This window comes from Microtus ochrogaster, chromosome 8, assembly GCF_000317375.1.
Source record: "Microtus ochrogaster isolate Prairie Vole_2 chromosome 8, MicOch1.0, whole genome shotgun sequence".
NCBI classification, from domain to species: Eukaryota; Metazoa; Chordata; class Mammalia; order Rodentia; family Cricetidae; genus Microtus; species Microtus ochrogaster.
The window spans coordinates 4,008,999-4,022,620 of record NC_022015.1 but is presented as its reverse complement, the minus strand read 5'-3'; the positions used below and the strand labels follow the sequence as shown (position 1 = coordinate 4,022,620).

Genomic DNA, 13,622 nt, shown 5'->3' with positions numbered 1-13,622 from the left:
GGTGAGCTGTGCACACTCTGGTGGAGTGGCACCAACTCTGCAGTAACTCAGAACTTCTGCAAGTTTATTACGGACAGCACAGGAGGAGGGGTTAGTCAGGCATGGTAGGAGGTGTCTGTAGGTGAGCAGTCTCCGGTGTAAACATCCAGGAGGAGGAAGCTGCTGGTGTTAGTTTTTGCACACACTGGTCAATCGTTCATAAGGCTCACACTTGTGCACACAGTGTCAACATCTGCACTCAGACCAGAGGAAGGCTTTGCCATTGTTCTGAGCCTGATCTAGGGGAAAAGCTTTGCCAGCTTCCCAGCAGTCCAAGGCCTTAGTCCTTGGCATGGCTCACTCCCTCTGGACTTTACCCTCTCTACACTCCTTCAGTAATTATTTTCAGCATCCCATCCAAGTTGACCTTCTGTTTCCTCAGGGCTCTGATGAACGGAAGAGACAGGATGCCAAAGAGTCTTAAGATCATGTCCCCCAGGACCAGCTGCAGGGACAGCGGATACTGAGCATGGTCAAGATAAGACTCCAGAAAGTACCATGATCTATTTCAAAACAGCCAATGCCATATCAGACTCTAAGATAGCAGATGGGACAAAGTGATCATCTTTGAACTAAGACAATCCTTTCTCATAGTTGAAAACAGTGTGGTGAACACTGCTGGCCAGTTACGGTCCTCAGTAATTCTGAGCTGCCAATCATCAGGTGGATGAGCCAATACCAACCAAGAACACAATCTAGAAAAAGGACTTCCCAAGGTAGGATCTCATGATCAGTCTCACCCACTGTACGTTAATCAAGGGCTTACCAAAACACCTGCCCACGATTTCCACTTCTGTGGTATCAGAGACCTGTGGTCAATGGTAGTTGCAGAATAATAAATGGAAAATTCCAGAAATACCTCCTAAGTTTTACACTGCACACCATTCTGGTTGGCATGATGAATATTTGCTTCACTCCACACCTTCCTGCCTGGAACAGGCGTCCTGCAGCTCTACATTGTTAGGCATCGGTAATTTAGTAGCTATCTTTGGTATTGGCTCAAGTATCAGCTTGACTGTCCCAGCACTGCAATGCCTACAGTACTAAGTACTAAGTACTATCATTATTGTGTGTGTGCATGATGTACGTATGTGGGAATTCTGGCCCAAGTCAGAGGACAACCTTGAAGAGTCAGCTCTTTCCTTCCACCTGTAGGATTCAAATCACCAGTCTGGCTTGGCAAGTGCCTTTTCCCACTGAGCGCTCCCAGCTCAGTTAACCTCTTTGACGGTGCCTAACAGACAGGTTAAACTTCACCATAGACATATATAGCAAGACGCATACTATATATCAGGCTCAGTACAGCTCTATAGTATGGGCCATCCACTAGGCAGCTTGAAGTAATTTCCCCCTACAGATAAGGGGGAACTAACTGTGACATTAACGGGGGAGGGGGGTGTTGGGGGTGTTTGCAGACTCGTGCTGCAATCTAGACACACTTAGCTTTTGCATTTAGTTTGTTAATTAAACAGCAAAGTGGCCTCCATATTTCAGGAGACTAAGAACAGGAGACATTTCCTAGTTCATCACCTCAGACCCACTACTACTCAGTCTCCTAAAACGACCTGGGGGCTTGGGCTACCACAGAGTGGTAGACTACTTGCCTAACACCACCGAGACCCTAAGCCCAACCTCCAGTACAGACAAGAACAATCCATCAATAGAAATTGGGTCTGGGAGGGCAGTCCTGGAATCCCAACAGCTTTGGAAGCTGAGGCAGGAGGACCACAAAGTCCTGCCTGGGCTACAGGGTAAGCTCAAGGTTGGCCCGGGCAACTAAGTATCTCAAAAGAAAAGTAACAAGCAACAACAAGAGGGTGGCACTTACTTGCACAGTAGACAGACCCAAGGCCCTCTAGGTTCAATCCCAGTGCAGCCAAAAAGCAAACCTTTTTAACCCTACAGATCTTATTCACACACCTATCCCCACATTGGTTTTGGAGAACCATCACTTCATTTTATACACCCAAAAGAGAGTTGCAAACTCTGCCTACAGGACAAAGTATTTTACACAGAAACTGTTTTGGAAACAAAACCAAGACTGCTGGGTGAGAAAAAAAAAGTGTTTGGAGTTTCGGTGGTGTTGATTTGCTTGGGTTTTTTGTTGTTTTGTTTTGTTTTGTTTGCCCGGGTTCACAGCAGGGTCATGGCCCTTAGGTGTACTGAGTTTACCCCTCCGTCCACCTTGGCGCGTTTTTTCTCTCTCTCAGTCAACAAACATTTGATACAAATCATCGGTGTCCACACAAGCCCAGGGGCCCCGCGAGAGATCCAAGGAAGCCAGCGCTCCTGCAGTAAAGGACCTGAAGGCACCCGGGAAACGACGGCGCTGCAGAAACCAATGAAGGCAGAGAGCGGGCAGTGACGGAACCGGAGAAAACTTTTCAGCAGCAACTTGGCAAATGCCAGCCCTCGGGCGCACAGAGGGCGGGGACAGCGGCCTAGCGGAGGGCGCAGGGGACCGGCTGGGCCTGGGTTCTGGGACCACAGTCACCCGAACCCTGGGCTCCGTCTGTGGCCTGGCGAGGACACCAGCCGGGTCGGGGCCCTGAAGGCGACACGGGGACAGTGCAAGGCGCGCCCGGCACTGCCAGGGGGTCCCCCACCCCCAGACTCCCAGGTCTCCGCAAGGCTCGCGGCCTCGGCCAGTCCTACCTTCCTTGGCTTTCTTCCTCCGGGCCAGCGTCCCTCCGAGTTTCCCCAAGAACGAGTCATCCTTCTTGCGGGATGGAGGCGACTTGGGGGTAGGAGATTTGGGGACCGAGGGCGACTTCTGTGGGGAGGTGGCCATGGCGGCGGGATACGGAGCTGGAGCTAGGCGGCCGCGGCGGGCGGCGGCGGGACTGGCTTTCCAAACGGAAGCGGAATTATTCCAGGCATTTGAGGCAGCTCGCTCGCCTTTCCCGTCCCTCGCTCCCTCCCTCGCGCCGCCCTCCGCCCTGCAAGGAGCTGCTGCGCCTGGGGCCCCACGCCCCGGGCTGTCTGGGCTGCGTGGAAGTCCAGGTCTGCTGCTTGCTGGGGTGTCTGCACGCAAGAACACGTGCGTGCAAGGGGAACATTCATTTCGACACACACACACACACACACACACGCACGCACGCACGCACGCTGCTGGGGGTCGCTTACTTTACCCCTTGTATGGGTCACACACACACAGCCTGTGCCTTTATTTCTCCCCTGACTTACACACACACACACACACACACACACACACACACACACACACACAGAGGCACGCACTCTGCTGGGGTTCTCTTGCTTTACCCCTTGCAAAGGTCCCTGTATTGTTAGCATTCTCATGTCTTGAAGAAGTCAACGAACCAAAATGGGCTCTGGTTCCAGCAGACTTCTGCATGACTCTGAGGACTTTGACCCTCTCTCCACACGCCACTGAAACTAGAAGTCCATGATGGCAGAGGGCCCGCTTATTCTTGTAAGGCATCAATGGGTCTGGTATCATAATTGCTTGTGTGAAAAGACCAGATGTAGGAACACAGGTGATGCAGGAACAACCATGGATTCCCGTGAGACACTTATCCTGACCTATGTAGCCAAAAGCAATAGAGTTAGTTCCAGACTCTCTTGGCCTGCTGCTGGAGTCACACAGGGCAGTTTCAAAGACTCATGCTGACGATATTTAAAAGACATATTTTTATTGCGCTTCTTTGTCCTAAGTTCTGGGCTTGGGCTTTTGTGTTTGCTTATCTCTTTCCCATACTCTCAACTTGGTACCTCACCAGCCAGAAGAGTTAAATACTGTTTCCACATCTCTTTCCCTGGTGAGACAAATTTCTGCCCCTCCTTACACAGCAACACCAACAAACTACAATTCCACTGAAGTCAAATTCGGGGAACCAATGAGTTTATCAGACTTAGTTACAGAGCCTGGATGAGGGGTTACCTATAGTGAGGGTGACTCCCCAAACAGTCGTATCACTGCAAAATCCTACCCCAGCATGGATGAGTTCTCTTAACTGTATAAACGGAGCCCCCTTCAGCTACTCTAGCACCTCCATAGACTGGATGCAATTAGGGCAGAATTACTTATGGGGTTTGCAGGAGGGAGTAGCCAGGATTGAGATGAGAGTCCAATGACTCTCCCGGCTCCCTTCTTCTGTAAGGAAACATCTATAAGGAAACAGGCTCTGTTTCTAGGTAGGGGAGATGGGAGTGGAAGCGGGGAGTTCCAAGTATTCACAACTGCTTAAAGGAAGATGGCAGTTGTTATGCTCTGAGGATGCTCTGCAACACACACACATGCACATGAATACACACACACACGCACGCATGCACTCACGCACGCCTATCCTCTAGCCAAACTAATAGAATCCAACTGAACACCTGAGCAAGAGCTTGGACCGAGCTGGAGAAACTGTGGACCAGTGATTGGGGCGCGAGGCAGCTGATCATGCTGCATCCTGGTAGGGGCATCTGTTTTCCGTCACAGGCATGTTGATGAGTGACACGCATGCTGATGAGGGGTACGTGCATCTTATTTCCTGTTGTTTGGATGAAGACTACAACCAGAAGCAACTTGGGGAGGGAAAGGTTTATTTCACCTCTTAGGTTCTAGTCCATCGTGGAGGTAAGTCAAGGCAGGAACCTGGAGGCAGGAACCGAAGCAGAGACCATGGAGGAGCACTGCTTACTGGCTGGTTTCTTCTGGTTTGCTCAGTTTGTTTTATTCTACAACCCAGGAACACCTGCCCAGGAAGGCACTATACATAGTGAGATGGACTCTTTAGATCAATCATTAATCAAGAAAACGCCTCATAAGCTTGTTTACAGGCCAATCTGATAGGGGAATTTTCTCATTCTGCTGTTCCCTCTTCTCACATGACTCGAGCGTGTGTCAGGCTAACCAAAAACTGAGCAACACAACATGCACTCAGAGGACCAGGGGGACATAGGGCCTTATCTGTCGTGTGTGTGTGTGTGTGTGTGTGTGTGTGTGTGTGCGCGCGCGCGTGCGTGTGTGACTCCAGGCATCCAGAAGCAAATAAAGGAGTGTTCTCAAGAGGCCACGTGTGCCAGGCATGATAGCACACACCCATAATCCTAGCACCCAGGAGGTGAAGGCAGAAGAAGGGGTTTAATGTCATAACTACATAGCTAGTGAGACCGTCTGAAAACAAAAGTCGTGTGATAGTTTAGGCATTGAAAACTCATGGGATCTTTCATCTCTTCCCATTCCTGCATGAAATTCCTGCAAGCCAGCTGTGCTTCCATTCAAGGAGATATGGCTACTAAAGCCTTCCTGGAGCGGCCCACCGTTGTGTGTTCTAACCTGCACACGGACCAGCAGCAGCTGTTCCTTAGAGTGTGGATTCACTTATGTGTGCTCAAGAGTTGCCATTTCACCTTTTCAGAACGTAATAATTTTCCTGGTGCCTCTTACCAAGCAGAAGAGGAGTTGAGGAGTCTACTATCCTGGGACGATTTCTACACACACACACACACACACACACACACACACACACACACACACACACGGAGACAACGAGACAGGCCACAGTGAAGTTGTGCTTTGATTATATCACTAACCCTTCTTGCCCAGGAGACATTTTCCACACCCGCATACTATAAGCTCGGATTGTGGTGTCAAATCCACGCAGCTCAAAGGCCTTCTTTGGGTCTCCATTTTTTCCTCTACTAAATGAGGTGGTTGGGATAGAATAGTGAATAGCAATTCTTGTTTCTGACGGGCGCTGCAATCTCCAAAAGTTTTTTTTTTTTTTAAACAGGTATTAACCAACACCGTTTCCAGAGATTCTGACTCATTTAATTCAAAGTGAAACCGAAACATCACTTCAGGTGATGTTAATGTAAGTAGTCCGTGTGTTGGTGCTGGGCATTTCAGGCTCCTTCTGACTCTAACATTCTGTAGGTCTGCAACAGATTGCTGATAACTTTGTGTGTGCACTGACAATGTCCTAAACATAGCATCCTCAAGCTATTCATGGAGATCTTTGTTTCCCATGTATGCACTTATCTATAAACAGCCTCTTGGAAAATTTTATGGTCTTCTATGTACTTTGGAAGCCACTGAGCACAGCTAAAAGGAAGGTCAATCTTGGTGGTTGAGCGCTGCCTCCCAGAACAAGCCATCAAACAGCGGCACAGTTGGCAAGGCTGAGAAGAGGAATGGGAAGATAAGATATGGATGCTGATAAGATTCTGTGTGTGTGTGTGTGTGTGTGTGTGTGTGTGTAGCTTTGGCTAAGGATCTAAGATGGTGAATGGGCAATTGGAAGTAAATAGTCCATTTCCACCGCTACCTGCAGAGGTCCCCTGCTTTGTCACTCAACTGTGTTCTCTTGAAGATGGTCTCTAACTGGAATTGGAGCTCTGTTGGTGGCTGGCAGACCACACAGTCGTCCGGCTTTTGCCTGCCCTCACAGTGCCGGAATCACATGGCCACACTCAGCTTTAAGAAAGATCATGTGTCTGGTGCTTCCCCCGGATGTATGGATGCACACTAGGTGCACACCTCGGAGTTCAGAAGAGGCCATTGGATCACCGGGAACTAGAGTTACAGACACTTGTGAGCTGCCATGTGGGTGCTGGAAGTCAAACGAACGTCCTCTGGAAGAGCAGCCATGCTCTTAACTGCTGAGCCTTCTTTCTTGCCTCACATACCCTGATTTTTATGTGGGTGCTGAGAATTTGAACTCGGGTCCCCACGCATAAGCTGTAAGTGCTCTTACCCATAAAGTCTTCTTAACTAACTTTTTAAATTAAGTCATGGTACTTTGTGCTTTGCAGGCCTCTTCTCCAGCTCTCTGAGTGGCCATACCATTCCGAGATCCGCAGGTCTTGAACTGTCACCAGGCTTTCCTTGGGGGACCATATTCCTTGCTAACCTTGTGTCTTTCCCAGCCATGCCTCTGTCCAGTCTTGTCCTCTTCCCTCCACAGCCCAGCACCCACCTGCCTCCCACAAGGTGGTTCATGCATGGCCCATGCCCCGTTGGATGTCCCCACACCCATGAGCTACAGGCAGAACTCATAACTCGACTCTGGGTTACAAAGTGGGGATTCGAAGTTGTGAGGAGCTTTCTGGAAGGGGTTGAGTGGCGCTGTTGAGTAGGCGTGATCAAAGTACATTGTATTCGTATATGGAATCCTCAAAGAAGAAATTTAAAACAAAAATATTTTTAAAGAGGCTCTAGGGAGATGGCTCAGTGACTAAGAACGTTTGCTATCCAAGTACGAGGACTGGAGTTCAAATCTCTAGCACCCACATAAAAGGCAGGGAATGACTGTATATTGAAGGAACCGAGCTAGGAAGATTTGGAGAGCTCGCTAACCAGCGAGCCAAGGCAGCAAGTTTCCAGTTCATCAGGAAACTCTGTCTCAAGGCTGTTTGGTGGAGAATGATAGTAGATACACGTATCCAAAACTTCACAAGCATCAACAACAACAACAACAACACATACACACACAAATAGCAAGCCCCATGTGGAGACACTTCCCTGTAGTTTCAACACTCAGGAGGCAGAGCAGGAGTTCACCACAGGTTTGAGGCTGGCCTGAGTGACACAGCAAGTTCCAGGCTCATCAGAGAGATATAACAAGACCATGCTTCCAAAGAATAAAGGTGGGGGAAGTAAGAAAGCTCAGCGGGAAAGGGCACTTGGCTGCCAAGCCTGACAACCTAAGTTCAATTTCTGGCTCCACAAAGGAGAAGGTAAGTCCTTTGCTCTCCATATATGCACCATGACGCTTGTACCCAACCAACCCCCCATATTAATTAAATTTTAAAATGTAGTAAGTAAATAGAAATAAAAGAGTAAGCTACAAACAGGGTCAAAAGCACAATAGCTACATAAATTACAAAAAGTCTTTGTAGGGCTTAAATATGTCAATCAAATGAAAGCATACAAAAGAAGACACTTTTCTACTAGGGGTGAGTTAAACAGTTTTGAATGTCGTCAGGTCCAGCCACTCCTGTGAAGACGTAAAAGAATCCACTTGACATTGGATTTTGGTAAAAGGAGGCTCACACAGCATGACCACCAGGAGGACACTGGAAAAGCAACCACTGTGTTAGATAATGGAGTGCGAATTGGTGTCTTGGAGCTCTGTTCAGATAGAGTTCCTAAGTGGTGTGTGTAATCTTTACTCGTCACATAGCTGTCAACTGTACTTTCACAGTGTTTCCCTTGTATTTTTCCTTTTAAAAAGATCATATTTTTTCAAAGCTCAGGATGAAGACTACTTAGCCATCTCAAAACAGGTTACGGCAAAATTCGAAAGGTTTCCCTACAAGTGAATGTTACAGATTGAACAGTGTCCCCTCACAGTGGGACTCTACTTGAAAAAAGAATTATTGAAGGGCTGGAGAGATGGCTCAGTAGTTAAGAGCATTGACTGTTCTTCCAGACGACCTGAGTTCAATTCCCAGCAACCACATGGTGGCTCACAACCATCTTTAATGAGATCTGGTGCCCTCTTCTGGCCTGCAGGCGTACATGGAGGCAGGATGTTGTATACATAATAAATAAATAAAATCTTAAAAAAAAAGAATTATTGAAGACACAGTTAAAATGACCTCAGACTCTTTATGGACTCTAAAGTACTCATGGTTATTTTTGAAGGCCATTCTGCCAGTGAGCATGTCCCTGAAGTATGGTGGCTAGTCAATCCAAGAAGGGCAATGTCTTTATGAGACAAAGAACATCTGGACACAGGCAAGCACAGGGGGCAGGGCATGATTGGAAGCAGGTGGTCACAAGCTAAGGAGAGCTTGGCAGAGGCTGGTGGGAGTGCAAACTTGTACAGCCACTTTGAAAATCAGTATGGCAATTTTTCAGGAAATTAGGAAACAATCTACCTCAAGATCCAGCAATACCTCTGTTGGATATATATTCAAAGGGTGCTCAATCATATAAGAACTTGTGCTTAACTATGTTCATTGCAGAATTATTCATAATAGCCAGAACCTGGAAACAATGTAGATGCCCCTCAACTGAAGAATGGATAAAGAAAATGTGGCACCTATACATAATGGAGTTCAATAAAGTAGAAAAAATAATGACATCTTAAAATTTGCAGGCAAATGGATGAATCTAGAAAAAAAATCATATTGAGTGAGGTAACCCAGACCCAGAAAGACAAATAAAATATGTACACTCACTCATAAATGACTTTTAGAAATAAAGAAAATCCAGCCTACAGTTCACAACCCCAAAGAATCTAGACAACAAAGAGGACTCTAAGAGAGACATACATGGGTCTACATAGGAAGGAAAAAAACGACAAGATCTCCTGAATAAATTGGGAGCGTGGGGATCATGGGAGAAGGGAGAAGGGGAGGGGGAGGAAGGGATGGGAGCAGAGAACAATGTATAGCCCAATAAAAACAATTTTTAAAAACACCTTGCTGTACATACCTAGGGACTCCGGGGTTGTGGTGGTGGTTTGGAAAGGCAGCCTGCCAGGGAGCGTGTAGAGTGTGCGCACAGCGGGAGGCCTCAAGCATGGTTGGGAACATGGGAGGCTGAGGGTTGGATGAATTTGGTTTTTTTTTTTCCAAGACAGGGTCTCACTGCGTATCCCTGACTAACCTAGAAGTCACTGTGCAGACCAGGCTAGACGTCAACCCACAGAGATCCGTCTGCTTCTGCCTCTGTCTCTCAAGTGCTGGGGTTAAAGGTGTGCAGCACCATATCCAGCCATAGGTGGGATGTCTCTGAGGGTTACACAGATGGGTCTTGGGGGCGGGGTGAGCTCCCGGTTCCTGAAACAGACAACACACTTAGCTATGTCCTTCCGGAGTCTCACGGTGGACTGTAGACATACAGAAGGGATTTCTTTCCCTGAGTGTGATAGCTGACGACCAGCTAGAGAGGCAAATCTGTGAAATCAGTAGCAAAAGACTAAAGAATATGGCTGGGAAGAGCAGCAACAGCTAAGCTTGTGTGTGTGTGAATATATGTTTACAAACGTGTAAGTGCACGTGTCTGTGAGCACGTGTGGTAGGACAAGGTCCTCCATGCAAAGCAGATGTCATCTTCCTCAGGTCAGCTGTGCTTCCTGTGGAGAACACAGCTGGGCCTGTGAACTGTTGACATTGCTCGTGGGAGGGGGAGGGCCTTGGACTCTCACGGAATAGTCCAGCCCACTCTTCCCAGCCATTGGTTGCAATTCTGCCTAATGGCACGTGGCTTCTGGGTCTGGGGAAGTGATAGCGTGTATAGACTAGGAAAGGCTAACAGAAAGGGATTTTATCTATGCAGCTACGGGAAGCCCTTGTCCATCCTAGGTGCAGACTTTACAGTGTGGCTGCTGTGAGGCCCCACACTCCTGTTAGGAAGCCCAGTGAACGCTTTGGTTTCCCAGGGTGAGCTTTGTTTGTCCTTGGCCTTGTAATGAGTAGGTAGATGTTTACATCTCTCCTGGAAGAAAAACCTCATTACAGTTCATACATGGGGGCCAGAGGACAATGCAATCCACTTTGGTGTTTTGTTATTTTTGAGACAGTGGCCCCCATTGGTCTGGAGTTGTCAATTTGGCTAGGCTGGTGGCCAGTGAGTTCCAGGACTTACATGTCTCTATCTCCCCAGTGCCGGGATTCAAGCACCAAGCACCTAACTTTTAAGGACCAAAGGAAGCAGGTGTGAGTTACTTTGCAACTGTGTTTCACTCACATTGCGGCTTGGACTATCATCCCCAGTCTGTCGCCCTCTCTCCTCTGCCCCTTCCACGCCCCATCTCCAGACTTGTATGGCGAACAGGAAAAAGAGTACCCGCACTACACCAGTGTTTGCTGGGGAGATACTAAAGCTGTTGAGAACTGAGACATTTCTCCATGGAGGAAGGCCAGACATGTGCACGTGGTTTATTCGGGAAACTTTGGGCTCAAAGCACTGCTAGCTCATGGGTGAGGAAGGGGCTGGACGGCTCGGTATCAGAGGTCAGGTCAGAGAGGTGACCCCAGAGTAGTCCGTATGCAAACCATTATCCAGGGGACAGTCCTGAAAGGAGTGTGCCACCTGACCTGGCATCTGCCCATGTCTCCTCCTCCTCCTCCTGTAGGTCCTTTTCTGGTTCTACTGTTGGGACTGGGCCACTGAATCCAATTACAAAGTTAAATGCTGGCTCTTCCCATTTTAAAGCTTGTCTTTCTTTTAAGATTTATTTATTTTTACATTATGTATATTCATGTTTTCCTGCATGTATGTTTGCATACCATATGCATGTCAGGAGCCCATGGAGACCAGAAGAAGGCATCTGCAATTACAGATGGTTGTGAGCAACCATAATGGGTGCTGGGAACCAAACCCAGACCCTCTGCAAAAGCAGCAACTGTCCTTAACCGCTGAGCTATCTCTCCAGCTTGCCATTCCCATTTAAAAACTATACACAGCAGAAACCCTTGAGGGAGGCATGTGGGGGAGCAGCCCCATGTCACAGATGGAGACATCAAGGCACAACAAGTTTCTGGGGCATCTAAGGAGCAGCACTTAGCAAGAACTAGAACCCTAACCTAGCTATCTCTCCCTTGGGGACTGTGTGTAGAAAGGATATACTTATTGAACTGCTGGATTATTTCAAAATTATTCTCTTGAGGTCTTGTTTACACGGGCATGCATGCATGCATGTGAGTACTGCACACACCTATCTGAGCAAACTGTATCTTCTGTTATTGTAGGATGGGGAGGGGACCGAAGTCATGAGTCCCCACTGCTCAGCATCAGGCTGTTGGCTTCAACAGCACACAGGACCATGAGGGCTTTTCCAATGACTCATGTCCCGCCTCCCTCTTGGAAAGCCTTGACCCTCTACACAAACCCCCTAAAATCCTCCAAGAGCCACCCACCTCTCCTCACACTCACCCCAAACCCTCTCAGTTCCTTTCCTTTCCCATCCCTCTTTGATCTTTAGCACCAGGATGTAACCCTGTCCTTAAGATGCATTTGTTTGTCATTGTGTGTACTTGTGTGTAGGTGGGTGTGTCTGTTAGATGTATGTATTTATCATTGTGTGTACTTGTGCATAGGTGGGTGTGTCTGTAAAATGTATTTATCATTGTGTGTACTGTGTGTAGGTGGGCGCACACAGTTATACACTCACTCTGGCATGGCATGCCACTGTGTCTTCTCCAATGCTTACTTCCACTTTATTCCCTTGGCACAGGATCTGCCACCCATCGTGAGGTTTGCTCTTTTCGGCTAGGCCAGCTGGGCAGTGAGTCTGTCTCTGCCCCACAGCACAGCTATGCCTGGCTTTTACATAGGTGTGGGAATATAAGCCCAGGTCTCCATGCCTGCACAGCAAGCGTTCTTCCCAGTGGAGCCATCTCTCCAGCACCCCTCTCATACCGCACATCTTTGTTGTTGTTTGAGACAGGGTCTTATGTATTCAGGTTGGCCTGGAACTCACCACATGACTGAGGCTGACCTTGAGCTCCTGATCCTCCTGTTTCCAGTTCCCAGGTATTGAGACTACAGGTGTGGGCCACCACTTCAGGTTAGAGCTGGGGCATGATGCCCACATCCTAACCCAGGTTCACAACTCCATCAGCATGTAAGATAAAAAGAGGAGTCTCCCTGCCATAGGGAGTGGCATAGTAATATGATATAGTCCTAGATATGTTCATGATAGAGAACGGCACAGTTGTAGGTGGATGGAGGGACAAAAAATACAGCATCGTGTTTTGAGTTCATGGTTTATGTCAGGCTACATCTGTAGCTATCCAAGGGAACACGCAGCTTGTGGGCCTCTGGTTGGACTTTGGGGACGTGCAGCAGAGCTGGGTAATTTGACAGTTTTGGACCTCTATTTACATGTTGGAAAACACACACGCACACACGCACACACACGAAACCAGCATAAAATACTGGATCAAGTGGCAGCCGGGGTTGTGTTCCCAGGTTTGCCTTGACAGAGTGGGTGCCAGCATGCTGTTTGTGAGGGCTGGCGATGGAAAGCCACCTGAAACAGGAAGGGGAAGTGTAGGCAGGAATACAAGGCAGGGGGCTGGAGGAGGTGCAGAGTAGGGCTGTGCACCTGGAGATGTAGGCCGCTGACTCCTGAGGCCACAGCTGGGTTGGGCCACTACCGGTGTGAGCAAGGATAATTAGTTGAATGGCTAGGCCTCTTTGTGTCTCAGGTTCATCCTGAGACTGAAAATTCAGACACTGTTTACCCAGGATTGCATTTTCAGGAGGAGACAGGACACCACCAGGCAGAGTTTACAGCACCCAACGGTGGGGCAAGCTGAATTTGCAGTGGCTGTCACACTAGTGGTGGTCCAGGGGCTGCCCTGGTCAGTCGTGTTGTCGTGGTTTTTGCATCCTTTCTTTCCTTCTTTGTGGTGCTGAGGGTCAAACCCAGAACTTTATATTTTCTTTCCCTCCCCGCTTTCTTCTTTTATTTCTTCTTCTCCTCCCCTCCTCCTCCCTATTCTGCAGAAATGAGCTGGGAGGGGTATAGCATAATCACCCAGCGTGCTCCCAAAGCCTCGGGATGGTGCTCTGTAGCTAACGTGCAGAATGGCTGAGTCTGTCTGCTGCTCAGGACCACCGGGAAGGCAGCGGGATCCCAGCAGATTCTGGAACACCAGTCAAGCTTGTCCTA

General features: G+C 48.4%; 1 protein-coding gene across 1 annotated transcript in view; it reads right to left on the bottom strand.

Moving 5' to 3' along the window:
* Positions 1-3,099, bottom strand: part of Parva (parvin alpha) — a 154,674-nt gene extending 151,575 nt beyond the window's left edge. Inside the window, exon 1 of the mRNA XM_005351010.3 lies at positions 2,695-3,099. Within this exon, the coding sequence (XP_005351067.3) occupies positions 2,695-2,830 (136 nt within the window). The 5' untranslated portion in view covers positions 2,831-3,099. The remainder of the gene's footprint in view (positions 1-2,694) is intronic.
* Between the last annotated feature and the right edge of the window lie 10,523 nt (positions 3,100-13,622).